The 24886-nt window shown below is 41.6% G+C and overlaps 1 protein-coding gene across 1 annotated transcript in view; it reads left to right on the top strand.

The window, feature by feature from the left end:
- Nucleotides 1–24886, top strand: part of LOC126191416 (UDP-glycosyltransferase UGT5-like) — a 90875-nt gene that overhangs the window by 21170 nt on the left and 44819 nt on the right. Inside the window, exon 2 of the mRNA XM_049932288.1 lies at nt 17910–18159. Coding sequence (XP_049788245.1) covers nt 17923–18159 — 237 coding nt within the window. The 5' untranslated portion in view covers nt 17910–17922. The remainder of the gene's footprint in view (nt 1–17909; nt 18160–24886) is intronic.

Genomic DNA, 24886 nt, shown 5'->3' with positions numbered 1-24886 from the left:
AAGACGCCTAAAATCGCAAAATCCGTACCAGAATAAGAAAAAAAAATATAAATTTGACTGTAAAACGAAAGTGCTGCATATAGCCTTACACAGAATAAAACAAGGAAAATATTGGTGTATCACATTTTGCGATACGTTTATCGGTTCGCTCGTAATTAAAGCGTAAATTTGAGTGTCCATAATAAAAATCCTATAGTAAGAGGAGTCATCAGGAACCTAATCTAATCGGTTTAAACAAATAAAAATAAAATAAAATCAATTGATGTATACATAACATAATAATGTAATATACATAACGGTATTACTACGAAGAACAATATCCAGTAGGGACGAACTCCGATGCAGAGGCGCTGAGTCGAGCAGGTCGAGCCGCGAGCTGTATTACTGCGTGAGCTGAGACCGCAGAGACCAGAGTGACACCTGAGTCGCTTTGCTCAACGCTCTTGCTAGAGTCGAGACGGTGGGGTGAGCGTTGAGCGGGCGAGTTCCGAGGGTGGGGTGAGCGTTGAGCGGGCGAGTTCCGAGGGTGGGGGGAGCGGTGAACTCACCCACTCCGAGACAAATCGTCCGTTCCCTTGCGAGCAGGTTGTTGCAAGTAGTTCCTATGTTATCCGCTAGGTGGCTCTCTGTCCTGTTGCTCGCATCAACTGCCCAGAGGGCAGGACGTGCGACTGAAACGATCGCCGACAGAGTGCGATGCGAAGTTAAGCTGCGCCAGACACTGCAAGCGGCAGACGACGCACAGAGACGGCACGGCGTATGTGAAACACAAAATCCAATGGGGCACTGCACAATGCAGGCAGCCAAGGTAGAAGCAGGGCAGAGGCCGGCGCTGGCTGTGTTGTGTGGCATGCACTGTGCTCTGACCAGCAGAGGCGCTGCTGATATGCTCCATCTCTCTCTCTCTCTCTCTCTCTCTCTCTCTCTCTCTCTCTCTCTGCCGTGGGAAACGTTTGGAGCTACCGTTCTTTTTTTCTGAATCACTGATTGTTCACTCCTTTGAAAGATTCAACTCTATGAATTAGTTCAAGAGCGGATCCCCCATCTCTACTTGTGATTCTTGAACAGAGTATTCGCTATTGCCTGCTGAAATTTATTACAGATCTCAATTTTTCTCCTCTCTCATTCACTGTCCCAAGCTCATATTCTCCTGAACTTTTTCTTCTATTCCTTCCCCTATAACTGCACTCCAGTCCCTCATAATTATTAGATTTTCATCTCCGTTTATGTACTGTATGACCCTTTCAATATCCTCATGTACTTTCTATCTCTTCATCGTCAGCATGTATACCTGAACTATCGTTGTCGGTGTTGGTTTGCTGTCGATCCTGTTCAGAACAACCCTATCACTGAACTGTTCACAGTAACACACTCTCTGCCGTACCTTCCTATTCATAATGAATCTTACTGCCGTTATACCATTTTGTGCAGTTGTTGATGTTTACCCTAAATTCATTCGACCAGAAACCCTTGTCTTCTTTCTATTTCACTTCATTGACCTCTACTATATCTAGATAGAGCCGTTGCGTTTCCCTTTTCAGATTTTCTAATTTCCCTACCACGTTTAAGCTTCTGACACTCCACGCCCCTACTCTTAGAACGTTATCCTTTCGTCGATTATTCAGTCTTTCTCTCATGGTCGCCTCCCTCTTGGCAGTCCCCTCCCAGAGATCCGAATGGGGGACTATTCCGGAATCTTTTGGCAACGGAGAGATCATTATGACACTTTTTCAATTACAGGCCACGTGTCCTGTGGATACACGTTATGTGTCTGTAATGCAGTGGTTTTCCGTTGCCTTCTGCATCCTCTGACCGTTGATCATTGCTCATTCTCCTGCCTCTACGGGCAGTTTCCCACCCCTAGGGCAAGAGTGTGTGCCCTGAATATCTGTCTGCTCATCTGCCCTCTTTGACAAGGCCGTTGGCAGAATGAGGGTGACTTCTCATGCAGGAAGTCTTCGGCCGCCAATGCTGCTATTAATGAAAATTTAAGCGGTGGCGAATTTTGAACCAGGGACCAATGACTCTACTCCCCCTTTTTTTTTTTTGCAGTTTGTTCGTTATTGTTCGTTGTATTTGGGCGTAGCGGACGTCACATGACGTCCGTTGAAGTTCGTTGTTGATCCCTTAACTCAGTTGTCGTTTTTTTGTTTATATGCCGGTCAGGACACTCAAGGTATGCCTCGGAAAGAAGAGGCTCGTAGAGCAGGTGTATGGTCGATAAGGCCTTAGCCACGTGTAAAGTATATATATATATATATATATATATATATATATATATATATATATATATATATATATTACAGAGACCACCCAGCTCTCTCACTGAACATGCTGAGCTACCGTGCCCGCAACCCCTAGACCATCCGTCGGTGGCAGCTTAGTTTTTTTTTTCCTGTCGTAATTGTTAATAGAACACTTTCACTAAATACTGAACATGCGACCTCGCACTCAAGGGGTTCCTCCTTAGTTCCGAAATTTTAATTCGATCACACGGAACCGCAATATCGACGACTGTTTCGCTGCTTGAAGTCAATTCTTCCTTTAAAACTGAAGTAACATCTGCCAGCACAAGCGCTAATAATATTGTGAAACGTTGCTACCTGACACAGCCCACTGACTCAAAAGCAAAGTTTCAAAATAATTAACCATTACATGCCTACCGTTATTAATGAGTTTAAATAAACCTTACTCCCGAAAATCCTAACAAAAGAACGAGTAACCCTTTCGGAAGTACTTCAACACGATTTATCTCTGCTTACCTGTTCAGTGCTTCACGTTTATTCTGAACGGTAGTGCTCAGGATTCTAGTCTATCTGGTTACATTCACATAGAAGCCTAGTTTGTTTTTTTTTTTACAAAAAGTAAAAAAAAGAAACCACGATAAGCCGAAAGGAACTGAACAATATTACTCAAGTACAAATGATTTATCCTTGTGCACGTTAGTTTTTGCGTATATGAAATAGGATAAGGCGTGTGTTGCTCGGCGTAGATATCTATCTCAGGCAATGGCGTCCACATTTGGTAGCCTCATGCCCGCTTCTTGATAGCGCAGGGCTGTAGTCGATAAGATAGTAGCTTTAACTGGGGAGCTGGCAGCCTCGCTGGAGTGTTTCGATAAGGCAACCGTAGACCGAGCAGACATGCAACGTGGACGGTCAGCACCTGTGGTTATTTCAATAGCTACCACGCCTCCGGTAAGTACTGCTCATCCCATGGAAGTTTGTCACTGTGTATGCCTTTGGCAACTGGACGGATCATAATTTCTGCACTCAATCTGGGATTGCTACAGGCAATATATGTAGTGTAGATCGTTCGGTACCACTTCTGCAATCTCGTAAGCAGTATCTGAAGGGCCACACACACGAGCCACCGTTCCAAGCGATCAGTTGCATGGGAAACCGATCGCTTCGTAGACGGCACATTTGTGGGCAAATCGAAGCGATCGGCCGCTAATTGCTTGAAGTCCCAGGCAATCTGGTGGATCACATGCGATTCGTGTACGCAATATGGCTGCCTGGCTGGTTAGCAGCGGTGTGTGGCAATATGGCTGCGATCCGTTTCTCTGGTTATCAAGCGTGGTTGTGCAGTTTTGTTTCGTTTCGCTGTGCCCACCTTGAGTAGGAAATTTACATTAGAATTTATACTTATCCAGCGATCACGAACTACTCTGAGAAGTGAAATGGAAGCCGGAGTTGCCATTTACATTAAAACGTAGTACAAAAAACCCTTCTGATTTTGCAGTGATTAGCATTTTGAAGATTGTGCTATAGAAGTGGAACTGATGGGAAATTCATTGTAAGTCGTGATACAGTGCGCACCCTATTAGGATTTTTAGTTTTTATGAAATAATTATACGCAATATTAAGTTTTTAACATTTAAACAGAATTACATCATACCTTCTGTAGTGTTAAGAAGACTTTTAATTTAAATGTTCAGGGTAAATCCATTATACAGTTATACTTAAGTCTTTTGCCATTTCATATAATCTCACTCTCCTTTATACAATTTATAAGAAGAGTTACGATAGTAGTGTTACTATTGACAACATCTCTATATTTGGCACATGAAGTAAATTGTGTAAATACTTACAGTTTAAAACACAAGACTAATGAATAAAAAGGAATTGAGAACTAAGAAGTGTAAAACGAATTCTATTGGCACACAAGAAAAATGAAAATGGCCAATTTGATGTCTGTGAGAAATGTAATATATTCTATAAAGCAACCAAAGTTTCCCAAGAAAAGCGTTTCAAATGGAGTTTAATAAATTATAATTCTTGTTTATTTTAATTTTTGTTTTGCAAGTATTGGTGGGGATATGGAAATCAACTGCAATTACTGCTAGACATGGCAGTTCATTTTCCATACCAGAACTTCTTGACACCAGGAAAAATTTTCAGTTTTGGGAAATCTGACGGAGCCATATCAGTTGAATAAGGCAGATGTGGCAGCAATTCGTGTAATTTTGCCATGGCGACGGCACATGCGTGCGGGCGCGCATTGGCTTGATAGAAGATGACTTTCTTCCTTGCTAAACCTGGCCTTTTTCGCGTCTCCTTGGTTGCAATTTGTCCAGGAGGTTAGCATAGTACTCTCCAGTAATTGTTTGCCCAGTGGGGAGGTAATCTACAAACAGAATCCCCTTCGCATCCTAGAACACTGATGCCATGACCTTTCCCGTAAGGAATTGTATTTGTTTTCTTTGGGGGCGGAGAATCAGCATGTTTGCACTGCTTTCACTGCTGTTTTGTCTCTGGGGTATAGCAGTGCACCCAAGTTTCATCTGAGGTCACAAACCGGCACAAAAAATCTTGTTCCTTTCTCCTAAAACGGGCCAAACCTTGTTCTCATATGTTCATTCTCATGCGTTTTTGATCCAGTGTCAAGAGCTGCGGCATCCAACTTGCAGATAATTTTTTTCATTTCTAATTCTGCAGTTAAAATGTGATATACCCTTTCAGATGACATCTGGCAAGCGTGAACAATTTCACGCACTTTCAATCGGCGATCCTGCATGACCATATTGTGCACTTACGCAATGATTTCTGGAGTAGTGACACATCTTGGCCGACCATTGCGCGGATCATCGTCTTAGCTCTCCCAACCAAATTTAAATTCACTTGTCCACTTCGCAACAGTTGCTTATGAAGGAGCAGAGTCCCCCAGAGTATTCTGGGAAATCAGCATGAATGTACTTTGCTTTCATACCTTTCTTTACGAAGTACTAATCCACTGCTCGAATCTCGATTTTTTCCATCCTCGCAAATCACTATGCGGGAACAGCAACAGAGCCACGTCACCGCCACAGCTCTCTTCCAAGGGCACTGACGTGGCACGTTTTTACAGGCAACGGTCCAATGAATATCACGTGAACAACTCGTTGCGCTAGCGCTGACCTCTCGTGGTGATTCTGAGAACTTTTCAAACCACCATCGTAATTCATTTCATGTACTAATATACTTTAAATTTGATCTCTTTTGTTTAGAAGTCTGACGAGATCTGTGTGGCACTCCTAAGTTATTCACATACTCAGTCGGACTCATTCCCAACTCAGGCCTAGTCTTTCGTGAAAATGTCGAATTCTGCCTCCGATTCACATGGCTGTGACATATTGTCCTTAATTTATATTCACGGTGCACAAGAAATGTGACCTTGGAACACTGTATAGCTATTAACATTTTCCAGTAGCTATAATATATGAATATTGACGTGTTGGAAATCTTGTATCTATTGCGGATGCTTCTTACCAGTTTCGAAAGAAAGTTATAGATCGAATATAAGTTGTATTTGTCTATGCACATTCAGTGACATTTCAGTTGTTTCAGTCGTTGGTTTTATCGCTTTCTCTAGCAGACCAATGGAAGAAGCGACAAGAGAGTATTAAGGTCGGATGCACATCAGCTGACCGCGCAGAAAGCCATTAGAAAAATAACTTTGTTTTTACTTTAAATTCATGTCAACACTGAAATTGTTAAAAGTTGACTACCAGCGAAGAAGCAAACTATGTTTCGACATAACGATTCGGACTGTTAACTTGTTAGTTCTTACTTAAGTGCCCGAGAATTTCATTTGGTTATACCGTGAAGCAGCTTGGTTTTATTTCCAGAAAGGAAGATCGCATGTAACGGATTTGGTACACCTAGCTGAGGCAATAAATATTTTAAGCTCAATTGTCTCTACTTCTTCATTTTTTTCCTTTTCGACCACTAGTCTATTAACAGATGAACTAATCAATTGAAGGACAATGACAGCTCAGAATTTTCAGTTAACACCTACAAAACAGTAACACTTTGAGTGTTATCGTCACATAACTAAAGAGACACAATATCGAAATGGTCTGTTTTTTTCCAACGTACAGTGGTGAGTGGTTACCTTGGATTTATGTAGAAATATAGCCTGAATGAAACGTACGAAGCAATAGAACAAACAAGTTTCTGCTCGGTGACGCAAGTTAAAGTACAACGCGATGGAAGGAAGAGCCAAGAAATATTCTACAAGTAAGTACAGTAAAAACAGGCAATCGGCTGTGTGGAAAATGAAACACAACATGCAGACAATAAACGCGAAAAAGTAGAATACATTAGATTAGATTAGTACTTGTTCCATAGATCATGAATACGACACTTCGTAATGATGTGGAACGTGTCAGGTTAATAAAAAATGTCTATACAAGATATTACATTACACAAAATATTATACATGACACTTAATATTTTTAATTTTTTTGTGGGGGTTGCGGAAATTACCCACTTACTATATCAAAAAATTCATCTAATGAGTAGAAGGAGTTGCCACTAAGAAATTCTTTTAATTTCCTTTTAAATGCTATAAGGCTATCTGTTAGACTTTTGATGCTATTAGTTAAGTGACCAAAGACTTTTGTGGCAGCATAATTTACCCCCTTCTGAGCCAAAGTTAGATTTAACCTTGAGTAGTGAAGATCATCCTTTCTCCTAGTGTTGTAGCCATGTACACTGCTATTACTTTTGAATTCGTTCGGATTGTTAATAACAAATTTCATAAGTGAATATATATATTGTGAGACTACAGCGAAGATCTCTAGCTCTTGAAATAAGTGTCTGTAGGATGATCTTGGATGAGCTCCAGCAATTATTCTGATTACACTCTTTTGCGCAACGAACACTCTTTTACTCAGTGATGAGTTACCCCAGAATATGATGCCACACGAAAACAGAGAATGAAAATAGGAGTGGTAAGCTAATTTACTGAAATGTATATCGCCAAAATTTGCAATGACCCTAATAGCATAAGTAGCTGAACTCAAACGTTTCAGCAGATCTTCAGTGTGTTTTATCCAGTTCAGCCCCTCATCAATGCATACACCTAGAAATTTTGAATATTCTACCTTAGCTACCGATTTCTGATCGAAGTCTGTATTTATTAATTGTGTCATTCCGTTTACTGTATGGAACTGTATGTACTGTGTTTTGTCGAAGTTTAGTGAGAACCCATTTGCAGAGAACCACTTAATGATTTTCTGAAAAACATCTTTTACAATTTCACCAGTTAATTCTTGTCTGCTGGTGTGATAGCTATACTTGTATCATCGGCAAAAAGTACCAGCTTGTCAAATAACGCCCAAAAAGTATGTTAAAAAAGCTGTTCTGTATCTAAACTTGTATGAGAAGTGCCTTGACGCATCTAACATAGGCTAGTAATTCGTGGGTATTAATTCGTGTGACCAATAGTTGGTCAGCAGTGTTCACTTCAGGTAACAGTTAGCTTCAAAGACTGTTAACGCAAGGTTATAAAGGTGGAACACTCCCATTGGAGAATTACAGGGTCTGATAGATTGTGGTACTCGTGGATCGTACACATTGAGTTTTACAGATAAGCTGATAATAAAGAGTGAGTCAACAAGTGTCGCAATACGAAATGGAGATAACTTGGAGCACGTACTGTACACGTGACACCGCGTGGTCGTTTGGACTTACAAATCCCCTTACGAAAAAAATGCGCAACACCAAAAAATAATAAGAGTAGAGTAATGAAATTTCGGGAATACGTTTATCCAGGCAACATATTTAAATAATTACCTTGCAAGATCGCAGGTTAATGTACCCGCAAAATAAGCCATTGCAATGTGAAATGGTGGTACATTACTAATCGGTGCAAAACGTGCATGCATTACGTCTTACAGGTGCCGGGTGTCAGTTTGTGGGATGGAGTTGTATGCCTGTTGGACTTGGTCGGGCAATATAGTGACGGTTAATGCTGTTCGTGGATGACGCTGAAGTTGTAGTCCGATGATATCTTATAAGTGCTCGATTGGAGACAGATCTTGTGATCGAGCAGGCCAATGCAACATGTCGACACTCGGTAGAGCATGTTAGGTTACGAGCGTTATCTTGTTGGAAAACGCCCTCTGGAATGCTTTCGCGAAAGACAGCACAGCAGGTCGAATTACCAGATTAACGTACAAATTTGCAGTCAGGGTGCGTGGGATAGCCATGAGAGTACCCCTGCTGTCATACGAATGCGCACCATACACCATAACTCCAGATCTAGGTCTTGCACGCAGACAGGATTGCCAGCATACGACCATCACCGGCACCGAGGCAGGACCAGCTTTCATCAGGAAATACAACTGCCCTCTAAAGAACTCTCACTTGACACCACTGAAGACGGAAATAGCGGTGGTGTGGGGTCAGTGGAAGGCACGATGCAGGGAGTCCGGCTCGTAGCTGTCCTTGAAGTAACCGATTTGTAACAGTTCATTACATCACTGTGGTGTCAACTGCTGCTGAAGAAGCAGTCCGATGCGCCAGAGCAACAGACCGAACACGATGGTCTTCACTCTCGGTAGTGCCACGTTATCTTGCGACCGTCCCTCTCTTGACTACCGCTGCCAGCAGTTATGTATAGTGGCTACATTTCTACTAAGTCTTTCTGCAGTATCGCAAAAGGAACATGCGGCTTGTCTCAGCCGGTACTAGCGCCACTCTTATGCAACTGGCGCGAAATTTGAATAGACAAGGAAGGAGACAAAAATTGCCCATCTAGCTATCGTCCAATATCTCTGACACCTATTTTATCTAAAGTCTTGGAATCCATGAACAACTCCCAGTTGTGTGATTATCTGACAGGTAATAACATTATTACTGCAGTACAATTTGGCTTTAGGAAGGGCAAATCCACAGTCCATGCCATTGACTCCCTGATTAAAAAAGTGATTTATGCTTATGAAGGAAAAAGGGAAAAATTTTGCTCAGGCTACCTTTTGTGATCTTAGCAAAGCCTTCGATTGTGTGGAGCATATTTCACTCCTCAACAAACTAGTTTATTATGGAATCACAAACAGTGAAGTTGACAACATATTCGAGTCTTTCCTCAGCAACCGTAAACAAATTGTTTGTATTGGTTAACAGAGATCACACTTAGCTGAAGTTAAGTGCAGTGTGCCACAAGGCTCAGTATTAGGACCTCTGCTATTTATCCTCATGACAAACGATCTACCATCTTACATAAATACTCACTCCATTCTCTATGCAGATGATACCACTTTTTTCAGTATCAGCTCAGACGTGGATATGCTCCAAACTGTGGCAAATGACACAATATCACAAGCATCAGTCTGGTTTCGGGCTAATAGGTTCCTGCTTAATGAGAGTAAAACTCAAAAGATTGTATTTAGTTTAAGATATCTGCCAGGAGCAGACTTCATGGATAGTGTTTAGTTCTTACGTATTGTTATCGATAGTAAATTGACTTGGGAGCCACATATTAAATACATTAGTGCAAGGCTGTCTAGAGTGGTGTATTTGTTAAGGAATTTAAAAAAAAACCATGTACCTGGGGCCTGTGTGAGATCGGCCTACTTTGCTTTTTTTCAAAGCATCATATCTTATGGGCTTTTAATATGGGGCAGTAGCTCTCACCATAAGGACATTTTGGTACTTCAGAAGAAAGTAATTCGAATTATCAAAAACAGTGATTAACTAGCCCACTGCAAACCACTGTTTATCAACTTAAAAATATTAACTGTTATAAAATTGTATATTTACACTGCCCTACTGCATATAAAGAGCAATTTATCAGAATACCAGCGTAGAAGAGATGTACACTCTCATGGAACCAGAAATAGTAGCCATCTTGACATACCTTACTGCAGATTATCCAAGTCACTGAACAGCTACGAAGTGGTGGGGATGAAGATGTTTAACAAACTGCCACTAGAGTGGGTAGAAGCTCCATTTGATTTATTTAAAGACAAATTATTCAGTTGGTTAGCTGCAAATCCTTGCTACTCACTTCAGGAATTTTATGACTGTAAAATATCATAGTGGTACCGGTTTGGAGAGTACAGCATAATTTCCTTAACTGAGTAATTTAGGATGCAATGTTTTCAAATTATTTGATGTTAAATATTGTATTTTATGGAAAACCAATAGTGACAGAATGATCTTCATGTATATATGCTGTATAACTTGTATATATGTAACTTGACTTTGTCAATTGCTGTAGTAGCTAAACGACAATAAAATTTCATTTAATTCAATTCAATTCATCGTCTTTCAGATACAGAAACACGTCTGCCAACTTAATAAATGTAGTAACACTACAGGTGGTCTTCTAACACAAGTTGCAACTAGAATGTCATCAGATGCTTTCTTTCGTTGATTATCTGACTGTTCTTCACTATACAGGCTCCACATGTTCGTAGGGAGCGATCTGTCATTGATGAATATGGAAATCTTCTGCAGCCAAGATCACTTGGTATTTTTACTATATTTCACAGTGACCAGTTAAGACATAATCTTGCTGTCATCATCGGATCTTCGGAAAATTCTTATTAACGTGCACACATGGCACCAATACAATGAAGACACGTTCCGCCCATAGGACCCGACACAACGTTGGTCTGTCAAACACATAAAAAGAATTTATAAAATATTCATTGCACCGTCTGTGAGCTCAGAAGTGAAGGTGAACAAAACGGAAAGTACAGTCCTAGCCCAAGCGCATCGCAGAGTTTCTGTGTGTTTGCTTCATACAGTGTTTTGAGAGCACATTTAATCATTGTTGGGAAACTGATTGATGAAATGGTGAGATGCAAGCATTTACAAACTCGGATTCAGACGTAGCACAGCCACACGAAACACTGTCCTGCTTACCGTGGACAACACGTTAACCCTTTGGCAACAGCCTGTGACTACCTGTTGTGTCGGACGTGTATCTGGGCCATACGCACACGTTTCCTCAATATTTGGGTGTATTGGAGCAACATAAATGTAAAGAATGGCCCGTTTGGTTCACATTAGGGAGCGGTAGTGCAACTGTTGGGCTGTATGCGTCTAAATGACATAGGTTATTTGTTTGCGAAACCATTGGAATGCTATATCTCGTTTCTCTGAAAGAGATCGTACTCCCTTGCGCTTCGATGTTTTTCTGTCAAGAAGTGGATCTTGCAGTCGACTGTTTCACCGGCTCGCGTAAAGTAAAAACCGACGCATATTCGCTTAGCATATCACAGTTTGCGTGTGTGTCTGTCTGTCTGTGTGTGTGTGTGTGTGTGTGTGTGTGTGTGTGTGTGTTTTAGTCGAACTTCGACTTTCTGTCAAGTACTACCACTTATAGCTTCACTGTGGCATATAAAATTTAAAAAAATTATCACCCGATGGATATCCCCTTAGGCTCATTCTCTAACGGTCCTAATTAACCCTAACGGCTATTACTCTGCAGAACTGAATTAGCTAAGACTGTTTTACAAGATCTGATTAAATTTATAAATCGTTGAGATAAGCCAGAGCACTTCCTTCTGTAATGGAATGTGATATCCAAATCCATACTTTCATCCCAATGTCCATAATGCTCTGATAGCAAGTGTTCAATGTACTGTCGCAAACACTTAGCACATTAAGAGTACAGCGTGGTCACATCTGAACCTTCTTGACCAACGTTTATTTCAAAGTGCCATGCCCCTTTAGGCAGATTCTGCTTAACGCAATATGCTCCAGTTCGGAATGAATGGACCTATAAAATGGTATTGGATCTATTGTAACGATAATTGCTGAAAAGTTAGCTGTTTATTATCGAAAACGGCTACGTGGTGAAGTAAATAAATTGTGTTTGCTGTGGTGTTACACAGAAAAAAAGTGAATACATGCGCAGTAATTATGCATATTGCTGTTCTGTATTTCGGAAGATTTTCAGTTCTAAATTGATAACAGATATTGAATACTGTAATATCAGTTTTGTATGAAAGTGAAAAGTTTAACGAGAGAGAGCCATAAACTGAAAAAGGGCTTCTGAATAAAATCTGAGATTCAAGATAAACGTTCTATTTTTCTTTTGTGTCACGACAGGTCCTATCCTTAATCTTCTTCTTGTTAAAAAAATATTTTCGTCAGTCTATTCCTTTTATCACTCTCGAACGTATTTAGTGAAATTATTTCAGTTATGACAAGATTATTCGAGTGCCAAACGTAGAAGCATAATATGATACTCCGTACACAAGTTGCAATGCTTACACAGTTCCGGTTATACAGTACCTACCCCGTGTTGTGGCACAACTTGACCAGAAGAAGGGATCGGTTGGTAGGACATGTTCTGAGGCATCAAGGGATCACCAATTTAGTATTGGAGGACAGCGTGGAGGGTAAAAATCGTAGGGGGAGACCAAGAGATGAATACACTAAGCAGATTCAGAAGGATGTAGGTTGCAGTAGGTACTGGGAGATGAAGAAGCTTGCACTGGATAGAGTAGCATGGAGAGCTGCATCAAACCAGTCTCAGGACTGAAGACCACAACAACAACCCCGTGTAAGAACCGTGCTGCATTGGCTGGTTGGTACAGATGAGGGCCGTAATTGGAGGTATACTTCATCAGGTAATTCCACAGTTTTTTCTGTAGAGAACTCACCTCACGTCTTCTAAAGATGTCCCTCCCACTGCAGAAGATAACGCTCAGTCGTGACTTCATATATGAAGTGCTGCTGCAATTTTGATGATCATAGCAATGCCTATCAAGTAAATTCTTTAATGAAAACTAGCCGATTACCTGTCACTTACATTATTCAATATTTTTTACATCCCCTCCACTAATCTGGGCTGTCTGCTCCAGCTGGTTTTCTATTATATTCCATGACTTACCTTTCTTGACTTTGTTAACCCAAACATAGATCTTTTTATTCGTAATGTTACTCACTTACCTTTGGTTGTTCTCTTAACTTGTACAACCTATAATCATCACGTCTACCATGCATATGTTTGTGTGCGCAGACAGGTTTGGTTTATATTACGTCTGTATGCGTAATAATGAATTCTTTGTTTTTGTCTCGTTTGTAAGCAAGTTATACGTTTTTATGGTACATCCTATCGTACCATCAAATATTATTTTTGTGTATCTCTCTGCACCTGTTAAGTTATATGTTATCTTGTCTCTTGATTTATGACATATTCATTACTTCCACTACTTCCTCGTGTGTCTCAGTCATGACTTGTCTTTTAGAGACAGCTACAGAGAAAGTAGCTTTGCGCTTTGAAAGATTTATAGAATAACAGAAGATTCTCTGCAGATACATGCAACGAAACAGAAGCAATATCGTCAGTAACTTGGGATCTTGTAGTCGCAACCACATAGTTTGCAAAGTACGAACTCTCTGAGGTTGTACTGTAGACTACTACACTCAGATTTTACCATATAAATACTGAACTGCTCATGGCTTTCCAGTAACTCCATTTCCAGTTCCTCACCTTCGGCACTGCTTTAACTTTCCACATTTTCTATTTGCAGTCTCATTTGGTGGATCAATTCGTAAAAAGGGGTCCATACTCTCGTCGCAAACCAGTTGTTATAACTTTGGCTGTTGTTTCTCGTTTGTAATTTCTTTATACTGTAACTTATAATCCTCCCTTCCACTCATAATCAATGTTTCCTAAAGCACAAATGTTCAACGAGTCATCGTTCCATGGATTTACAAATGGATTAACAAAACAATCAAATTATATGGAGTGTACCTCTTGTAGCACAAGGTAGATTGTTTGCAGATGACGCTGTAATTTACTGTCTAGTAAAGTCATCAGACGATCAATTCCAATTACAAAATGATCTAGAGAGAATTTCTGTTTGGTGCGAAAAGTGGCAATCAGCACTAAACAAAGAAAAGTGTGAGGTCATCCACATGGGTACTAAAAAAATCCGATAAATTGTGGGTGTACGATAAATCGCACAAATCTAAGGGTTGTCAATTCGACTAAATACCTGTTGTTGTTGTTGTTGTTGTTGTGGTCTTCAGTCCTGAGACTGGTTTGATGTAGCTCTCCATGGTACTCTATCCTGTGCAAGCTTCTTCATTTCCCAGTACCTACTGCAGCCTACATCATTCTGAATCTGCTTAGTGTATTCATCTCTTGGTCTCCCTCCACGATTTTTACCCTCCACGCTGCCTTCCAATACTACACTGGTGATCCCTTGATGCCTCAGAACATGTCCTACCAACCGATCCCTTCTTCTAGTCAAGTTGTGCCACAAGCTCCTCTTCTCCCCAATTCTATTCAATACCTCCTCATTAGTTATGTGAGCTACCCATCTAATCTTCAGCATTCTTCTGTAGCACCACATCTCGAAAGCTTCTACTCTCTTCTTGTCTAAACTATTTATCGTCCACGTTTCACTTCCATATATGGCTACACTCCATTAGGAATTACAATTACGAGCAACTTAAATTGGAAAGACCACACAGATAATATTGTGGGGAAGGCGAAACAAAGACTGCGCTTTGTTGGCAAAACACTTAGAAGATGCGACAAGCCCATTAAAGAGACAGCCTACATTACACTTGTCCGTCCTCTGCTGGAATATTGCTGCGCGGTGTGGGATCCTTACCATGTAGGATTGACGGAGGACATCGAAAAAGTGCAAAGAAGGGCAGCTCGTTTTGTGTTATCGCGCAAAAGGGGTGAGAGTGTCATTGATATGTTATGTGAGTTGGGGTTGCAGTCACTGAAACAAAGGCGGTTTTCTTTGAGGCGAGATCTATTTACGAAATTTCAATCACCAACTTTCTCTTCCGAATGCGAAAATATTTTGTTGACACCCGCCTACGTAGGGAGAAATCATCATCATCATCATCATAACAAAATAAGAGAAATCAGAGCTCGAACGGAAAGATTTAGATGTTCCTTTTTCCCACGCGCCATTCGAGAGTGGAATGGTAGAGAAGTAGTATGAAAATGGTTCGATGAACCCTCTGCCAGGCACTTAAGTGTGAATTGCAGAGTAACCATGCAGATGTAGATGTAGAATATAACTTATGTCAGAGTCTGAAACTACATGCATGCTTTCTGCACAGTCAGATGATGCTTTTACTTGTGTGTACCGTCTATATATTATCTTTGCATATATTATCCACCTCCTTTCCACGTGAATCTTACTTTCTTGAACTATTGTCGTCTTACTTTTTTTGCTAAACTCAATTTTGTTTTATGCGGTCCTATAGATCTGTGATCGGACAACAATGAATATGAAAACATATACATGAATGTAAACCGCCTGAAGATGGGCACAAGCCCGAAATCGGTCGTGTGCTAAATAAAATCACCTTATATTGTGATTGGTAGCGGTTATTACTCTGTGTAGAAATATTACATATACAGATACGTTACAGATATTACAAATTAGGCAAATGAAATTGTTACATTATTGTGGAATCACACTGTCATTTATAATGAATAGAATGGTTGCTGGCGAATAGAATCAGTTTAAATAGACGTGGTCTTTTTTTTTTGTTGCATAATTTTAACCCAGAAAAAGAAATTGTCAAAGTCATGTTCACAGTTTGTAAGCAATGTTCTCCCGTTCAGAAAATGTGTGGTCTTTACTGCAATGATTAAAAGTCACTGTTCTGTCGTAAAGATAAAGCCACTGTTATTACAGGTTCACTGTTCGATTTTCCTACAATTATTCACCGTCACAGTCAATTCAAATCAACCGTGCAACGGATGCCATATACAACATCCCCACTCTGTAAAAACCGTGCGTGGGTGGCTGGATATAACAGCCTAACTGTACACGTGTGGGCTGAAGGCTGTAGTCCGAGATATGCTGCATCAGTTACATCTGCAGTTTATCTAAACGAAGGGACAGTTTGACAGGACAAGTCCTGAGGCATCAAGATATACTCAGTTTGGTAATGCAGGAAAGCGTGAGAGAAATAAACTGCAGAGGGCGACCAAAAATTGATTAATGTAGGCAGATGAAAGTGGATGAAGGTTTTAGTAATTACGCAGAGTTGTAGAGGCTTGCACAGAATAGACTAGCGTGGAGAACTGCATCAAACCAGTCCTTGGACTGACGACCACATCAACAACACAGAAAAATATGTTCTTGTACATAGGTGCCATTCCACTTATAAACTGAAGAGCCACAGAAACTGGTACACCTGCCTAATATCGTGTAGGGCCCCCGCGAGCACGCAGAAGTACCTCAACACGACATGGCATGCACTCGACTAATGTATGAAGTAGTGATGGAGGGAATTGACACGAGTCCAGCAGGGCTGTCCATAAATCGGTAAGAGTACGAGGGGGTGGAGATCTCTTCTGAACAACAGGTTGCAAAGCATCCCAGATATGCTCAATAACGTTCATGTCTCGGGCGTTTGATGGCCATCGGAAGTGTTTAAACTCGAAAGAGTGTTCCTAGAGCCACTCTGTAGCAATTCTGAATGTATGGGGTGTCGCATCGTCCTGCTGGAATTGCCCGAGTCCATCGGAATGAACAATGGACTTGAATGGATGCAGGTGATCAGACAGAATGCTTACGTACGTGTCACCTGTCAGATTCGTATCTAGACATATGAGAGGTCCCATATCAGTCCAACTGCACGCGCCCCACACCATTACAGAGCCTCCACCAGCTTGAACAGTCCTCTGTTGACATGCAGGGTCCACGGACTCATGAAGTTGTCTCCATGCCCCTCCTACACGTCCATCCTTTCGATACAATTTGAAACGAGACTCGTCCGACCAGACAACATGTTTCTAGCCATCAACAGTCCAATGTCGGTGTCTACGGGCCCAGGCGACGCTTAAAGCTTTGTGCAGTGCGGTCATCAAGTGTGCCCAAGTTGGGCTTCGGCTCCAAAAGCCCATGACGGTGATGTTTCGTTGAATGGTTCGCACGCTGACACTTGTTGATGGCCCGGCACTGAAATCTGCAGCAATTTGCGGAAGGGTTGCATTTCTGTCACGCTGAACGATTCTCTTCAGTCTTCGTTGGTCCCGTTCCTGCAGGATATTTTTCTGGTCGCAGCGATGTCGGAAATTTGATGTTTTATTGGGTTTCTGATAACCACGGTACACTCGTGAAATGGGCGTACGGGAAAATCCCCCCTTCATCGCTACCTCGGAGTTGCTGTGTCTCATCGCTCGTGCGCCGACTATAAGATCACCTTCAAACTCACTTAAATCTTTATAACCTGCCATTGTAGCAGCAGTAACCGATCTAACAACTACACCAGACACTTGCTGTATTGCATAGGCGTTGCCGACCGCAGCGGCATATCTGCCTGTTTACACTTCTCTGTATTTGAATACGCATACCTCTACCAATTTCTTTAGCGCTTCAGTTTAGTATATACGTTCTTGCGATATTACTCCATTCAAACGTCCATGGGGTGTGGTAAAGCTAAGTTGGTACTAACAACCATCCATGAACAAAATTAGGAACGGTGAGCAACTATTAAGACAGGATAGCTTAGGTTTTCTTCTGATGACTTCCATCCCCATGGAAAGCTGTTACAGTCCTTCAAGGTTCTGGAGTGTTCGTCTAATGTCGGATGCTGCTGAATCGCTTTTGTGCTATCATCGTGTTCTAAGCTTTTAGCTTTACACCAGATATGGGACACAAGGCAGTGTTTTCAGTGACTTCTTCGTCTGCTCAGGTACAAGACCACCATGTCTCCGTTGGCGGTGGTCCTGCTGGCTCTGGCAGTGGGTGTTCCGTCGGAGGCGGCGAACATCTTGGCGCCCGTGTGGTTCTCTGGCGCCAGCCACTTCGCCATGTTCGGGCGACTCTTCAGGGAGCTGGCGGCTAGAGGGCACAACGTCACTGTCATCAGCCAGTTCCCGCTGAAGACTCCTCTCAAGAACTACCGCGACGTGAGCATAGCACCAAACGAGAAGAAGCCAGAGGTTAGTTATCGCCGCACATTCACCTTTCTTTACTCATCAATCTGGAAGTCGATAATTTGCTTCACGTGTCGCTAATCAGTTGGATCGTTTATTGATTAGTACGATTTTAGTCCTCCCCCCATGAACCATGGACCTTGCCGTTGGTGGGGAGGCTTGCGTGCCTCAGCGATACAGATAGCCGTACCATAGGTGCAACCACAACGGAGGGGTATCTGTTGAGAGGCCAGACAAACGTGTGGTTCCTGAAGAGGGGCAGCAGCCTTTTCAGTAGTTGCAAGAGCAACAGTCTGGATGATTGACTGACCTGGCCTTGTAACAATAACCAAAACGGCCTTGCTGTGCTGGTACTGCTAACGGCTGAAAGCAAGGGGAAACTACGGCCGTAATTTTTCCCGAGGGCATGCAGTTTTACTGTATGATTAAATGACGATGGCGTCCTCTTGGGTAAAATATTCCGGAGGTAAAATAGTCCCCCAATTGGATCTCCGGGCGGGGACTACTCAAGAGGATGCCGTTATCAGGAGAAAGAAAACTGGCGTTTTACGGATCGGAGCGTGGAATGTCAGATCACTTAATCGGGCAGGTAGGTTAGAAAATTTAAAAAGGGAAATAGATAGGTTAAAGTTCGATATAGTGGGAATTAGTGAAGTTCCGTGGCAGGAGGAACAAGACTTCTGGTCAGGTGACTACAGGGTTATAAACACAAAATCAAATAGGGGTAATGCAGGAGTAGGTTTAATAATGAATAGGAAAATAGGAATGCGGGTAAGTTACTACAAACAGCATAGTGAACGCATTATTGCGGCCAAGATAGATACGAAGCCCACACCTACTACAGTAGTTCAAGTTTATATGCCAATTAGCTCTGCAGATGACGAAGAAATTGAAGAAATGTATGATGAGATAAAAGAAATTATTCAGATAGTGAAGGGAGACGAAAATTTAATAGTCATGGGTGACTGGAATTCGAGTGTAGGAAAAGAGAGAGAAGGAAACATAGTGGGTGAATATGGATTGGGGGAGAGAAATGAAAGAGGAAGCCGTCTGGTAGAATTTTGCACAGAGCATAACTTAATCATAGCTAACACTTGGTTTAAGGATCATGAAAGAAGGTTGTATACATGGAAGAACTCTGGAGATACTAAAAGGTATCAGATAGATTATATAATGGTAAGACAGAGATTTAGGAACCAGGTTTTAAATTGTAAGACATTTCCAGGGGCAGATGTGGACTCTGACCACAATCTGATGGTTATGACCTGTAGATTAAAACTGAAGAAACTGCAAAAAGGTGGGAACTTCAGGAGATGGGACCTGGATAAACTGAAAGAACCAGAGGTTGTACAGAGTTTCAGGGAGAGCATAAGGGAACAGTTGACAGGAATGGGGGAAAGAAATACAGTAGAAGAAGAATGGGTAGCTTTGAGGGATGAAGCAGTGAAGGCAGCAGAGGATCAAGTAGGTAAAAAGACGAGGGCTAGTAGAAATCCTTGGGTAACAGAAGAAATATTGAATTTAATCGATGAAAGGAGAAAATATAAAAATGCAGTAAATGAAGCAGGCAAAAAGGAATACAAACGTCTCAAAAATGAGATCGACAGGAAGTGCAAAATGGCTAAGCAGAATTGGCTAGAGGACAAATGTAAGGATGTAGAGGCTTATCTCACTAGGGGTAAGATAGATACTGCCTACACGAAACTTAAAGAGACCTTTGGAGATAAGAGAACCACTTGTATGAACATCAAGAGCTCAGATGGAAACCCAGTTCTAAGCAAAGAAGGGAAAGCAGAAAGGTGGAAGGAGTATATAGAGGGTCTATACAAGGGCGATGTACTTGAGGACAACATTATGGAAATGGAAGAGGATGTAGATGAAGATGAAATGGGAGATACGATACTGCGTGAGGAGTTTGACAGAGCACTGAAAGACCTGAGTCGAAACAAGGCTCCCGGAGTAGACAACATTCCATTGGAACTACTGACGGCCTTGGGAGAGCCAGTCCTGACAAAACTCTACCATCTGGTGAGCAAGATGTATGAAACAGGCGAAATACCCTCAGACTTCAAGAAGAATATAATAATTCCAATCCCAAAGAAAGCAGATGTTGACAGATTTGAAAATTACCGAACAGTCAGTTTAATAAGCCACAGCTGCAAAATACTAACACGAATTCTTTACAGACGAATGGAAAAACTAGTAGACACCGACCTCGGGGAAGATCAGTTTGGATTCCGTAGAAATACTGGAACACGTGAGGCAATACTGACCCTACGACTTATCTTAGAAGAAATATTAAGGAAAGGCAAACGTACGTTTCTAGCATTTGTAGACTTAGAGAAAGCTTTTGACAATGTTGACTGGAATACTCTCTTTCAAATTCTGAAGGTGGCAGGGGTAAAATACAGGGAGCGAAATGCTATTTACAATTTGTACAGAAACCAGATGGCAGTTATAAGAGTCGAGGGACATGAAAGGGAAGCAGTGGTTGGGAAGGGAGTAAGACAAGGTTGTAGCCTCTCCCCGATGTTATTCAATCTGTATATTGAGCAAGCAGTAAAGGAAACAAAAGAAAAATTCGGAGTAGGTATTAAAATCCATGGAGAAGAAACAAAAACATTGAGGTTCGCCGATAACATTGTAATTCTGTCAGAGACACCAAAGGACGTGGAAGAGCAGTTGAACGGAATGGATAGCGTCTTGAAAGGAGGATATAAGATGAACATCAACAAAAGCAAAACGAGGATTATGGAATGTAGTCGAATTAAGTCGGGTGATGTTGAGGGTATTAGATTAGCAAATGAGACACTTAAAGTAGTAAAGGAGTTTTGTTATTTGGAGAGCAAAATAACTGATGATGGTCGAAGTAGAGAGGATATAAAATGTAGACTGGCAATGGCAAGGAAAGCGTTTCTGAAGAAGAGAAATTTGTTAACATCGAGTATAGATTTAAGTGTCAGGAAGTCATTTCTGAAAGTATTTGTATGGAGTTTAGCCATGTATGGAAGTGAAACATGGACGATAAATAGTTTGGACAAGAAGAGAATAGAAGCTTTCGAAATGTGGTGCTACAAAGAATGCTGAAGATTAGATGGGTAGATCACATAACTAATGAGGAAGTGTTGAATAGGATTGGGGAGAAGAGAAGTTTGTGGCACAACTTGACCAGAAGAAGGGATTGGTTGGTAGGACATGTTCTGAGGCATCAAGGGATCACCAATTTAGTACTGGAGGGCAGCGTGGAGGGTAAAAATCGTAGAGGGAGACCAAGAGATGAATACACTAAGCAGATTCAGAAGGATGTAGGTTGCAGTAGGTACTGGGAGATGAAGAAGCTTGCACAGGATAGAGTAGCATGGAGAGCTGCATCAAACCAGTCTCAGGACTGAAGACCACAACAACAACAACGATTTTAGTAACCCGCTACTCAATACAGCACTGAACAATAATTAACAGACATACAACAGCAATGAAACTTCTTGTAGTTACACATTAAACACAGGCGTGTGCATTTCGCTCCAACACATCATCGGCGGGAAATTAGGAACGTTCCGGAACTTTTTGAACAGACCTCGTATATTGAGTTAGACAGCGCCCGTTTCATTATTGTTTGAAGTATACAGTAGGCAATCGCTACGCCGCTGCGCCGTGTCGCAGCTGTTTAAAGAAGTGTTGTTACATGGTTGTAGATGCGTGAGATTTGATTGAAAGGAAGACTTTGAACAAAGTCTGGAACATAATACCATAACAAGAGCACGAAAATTCAATAACCGATACGGATGATTCCGTTTTGGAGGATGTAAATGAGATATCGACAAACATGCAGATATGCTAGGAATGTGATGCCGATGATATGAAAGAGTAGCTCACTTGTGACTGTAATGATCAGATTATGTGGGATGACGAAATTATTGAAACATATTGCAGGTAAACGAACACCAGGAAATGCAAGAACATAAAACAAAAGAAGCCGTAAATGTAGAAAATGATGCAGGATCACGTCATGCGGAAGTATTTCATGCCCTGGGAACAGTTTTCAAATGGTTCGAAAATAAAGCGTGTGATATCGTGAGTTTACTACAATTAAAACGAATTCGTGATGTGGCAGCAATGAAGAGAAAAAATGTTTACATCAGGTGACAATTACTAAATGTTTTAAACAAAAACTAGTGTGACTTTTGTTAGGTATTTCATGATTAAGCTTGCAGTATTTTAGTAATTTTATTAAAATATGTAGCTATGTACGAAAATGTCTCTATTTTCTTAATAAACATTGTTTTTATTGAGTTTAATAAGTTTAATTTATTTTTGTTATTCTGAATAAACACCTAACATTATTTATTAATCTTAGAAAGATAACAATATGACACTGTACCTAAAAGACAACCAAACACAGGCAATCTAGATGATCTTTCTATAGTTAATAACACAAAAATCGCTTTTCTTCAGCCATTCAATTATTCGGATTTTCTATAATCCTAAAGACGTACGGCAACAATTAGTCCTGTTAATCGAGTCTCCACTGTAGCAGGAAGAATGCATGATAGAATTTGTAGGCGAATTGTGGTATACAGGATGCAAAATTTAGTATATAGAGATGCCACCTATGGGAGCAAGAGTGGCTCTAATCCGGCTGAGCACGACTGAAGTGAGGTAGGTTGACAGAAACGCTGCTTCAGATCTGTGCCAGAGTTCACCAGTCGTTGCAGCTGGTGAATGGAGGCATAGCAGTGTCTTGGCAACCGGTGACCAGATGTTTTCAGTGGGTGTGAGATCTGGAGTACATGCTGGCCGGGACAGCACGGACACCATATGGTTTTGCGTTATCTTGTTGAAAAATAACGACTCGGCAACCTCGGCCATAGTGCACAGCCAATTGCGTTAATGTGTCAGAAGTGTAATGGCTGTTGTCCAAATTATTGACTACATGATCCAGAAGTGATTGTATTGTGTACGTAATAGCATCCCATACCATGATGCTTGGTCCTGCGACCATATGGGAATAATGAATGCAATCGAGCAACATTCGTACTTCTTGGAGCCTCCTACATGGGTACGTATACCATAATGCTTTACACAGAACCAAGACTTGTCTGAGAGGTGCCACGGTGCCACTTCCATTGTCCAGTGTTGCAGCTGGACGAACCACTCTTGGCATACCTCTCACTGCTGCCATGACAAGGGAAGCCACAACACTGGTTGCCGTGCTGGCAGTCTGTTGTACTCCACATCTGGAGCACTGTTATTGTGGATACGTGTTTTGCTACAAACAAACCCAATTCCTGAGTCAAGATTCTTAACCAATGCAGCATGATGGTGCACGGCCAGGTGAGCAGTGTACAGGGATCAGACAAAAATATAGAAACACCGCGTGAAATGCATATTTGAACATAAATGCAGATGCTAGCCAAGTTTGCAAGTTTTGCTGTTGTGCTTGACCACGAATAACGTCTGTACAGTGTCCTCAATATGTTGCAAGTATTAGTCGTGGCCAGAACAATGTGTTATGTAGTTGTGTATGCATCACATGGTAGCTAATTGTGTTCGAACGTGGGGAAATTGTTGTTGCTCGTATGGTGAGTGCTTCCATAATCAAGGGAGCCAAAATTTTTGATGTTTCAAAAGGCACCACATCGAAGATCTGTGGGGAAAGCGGAAAAACATCATCTGCTAAGTCACAATGGGGACGAAACTGTGTGTTGAGCGATACTGACAGACAGTCATTGAAAAGGATTGTGACAAAAAGTAAGAGGGCGATAGCAGCAAAGGTCGGAGCGGAACTGAATGGCGCCTTCACAAACCCTGTCAGCACCAAAACTACAAGAAGAGAGCTCCATAAGCAGGGAACTGCAGAGCGTGCAGGAATTCCAAAGCTAGTCTTCAGTGATGCAAATACCCATAGCAGGTAAAATTGGTGTAGGATCCATAAGACGTGGACTATGCGGCAATGAAAGAAAGTCATTTGACTGGAGTCTTGTTGCACACTGTTTCCGACTCCTGGTCGAGTTTACATCTGAAGAATGAAACACAGCGGGGGTTCTCCGATGATATGGGCAGCTGTATCGTGGTGGTCCATGGGCCCTCATGAGCACTCTACAAAGTCACGTTACTGCCAAGGGTTACATGGACGTTTTGACTGTCCATCCCATCGCACAATGTTTGCTCCCCAATGGTGATAGTATGTTCCGAGACGATGGGGCCTATTCACACAGCTAGCATGGTCCAGGAGTGGTTTTGCAAGTGCAAGAATGAATTATCACATCTCTCCTGGCCACCACAATCACCATATCTCAATATTATCAAGCCTTTGTGGTCTACTTTGGAGAGAAGACTGTGTGATCACTACCCAATTAGATGATTGTTACCAGTTTTTGCCACTATTTTGCAGGGGGAATGGCATAAGATTCCCTTCAAAATCATAGAGGACCTGTGTATACATGATGTCTGTTTTTCGGAACTGTCCTAAAGAACAGGCATCATTTTGATCAAACAGCCTCTATCAATTAAGACACATAGGAATTACAGACATTGGCTGGGAGTGAGTATTGCTGTAAATCAATGGAGTAACTTCAAAATTTATGCTAGATCAGGATTCGAACCTGGGCTTGCTACTTACTAGGCTATCCAGACACAGTGGTCTACTTGAAGTCTGAACGAACAGATACCTCACATACACTGCAGCGCTATGCGTGGACTGTTGATGACTGGAAACGTTGCCTGGTCGGACGAG

Source organism: Schistocerca cancellata, chromosome 6 (genome assembly GCF_023864275.1).
Source record: "Schistocerca cancellata isolate TAMUIC-IGC-003103 chromosome 6, iqSchCanc2.1, whole genome shotgun sequence".
Taxonomy (NCBI): domain Eukaryota; kingdom Metazoa; phylum Arthropoda; class Insecta; order Orthoptera; family Acrididae; genus Schistocerca; species Schistocerca cancellata.
The sequence above is the reverse complement of the archived record's forward strand: the minus strand, read 5'-3'. Positions and strand labels throughout refer to the sequence as shown.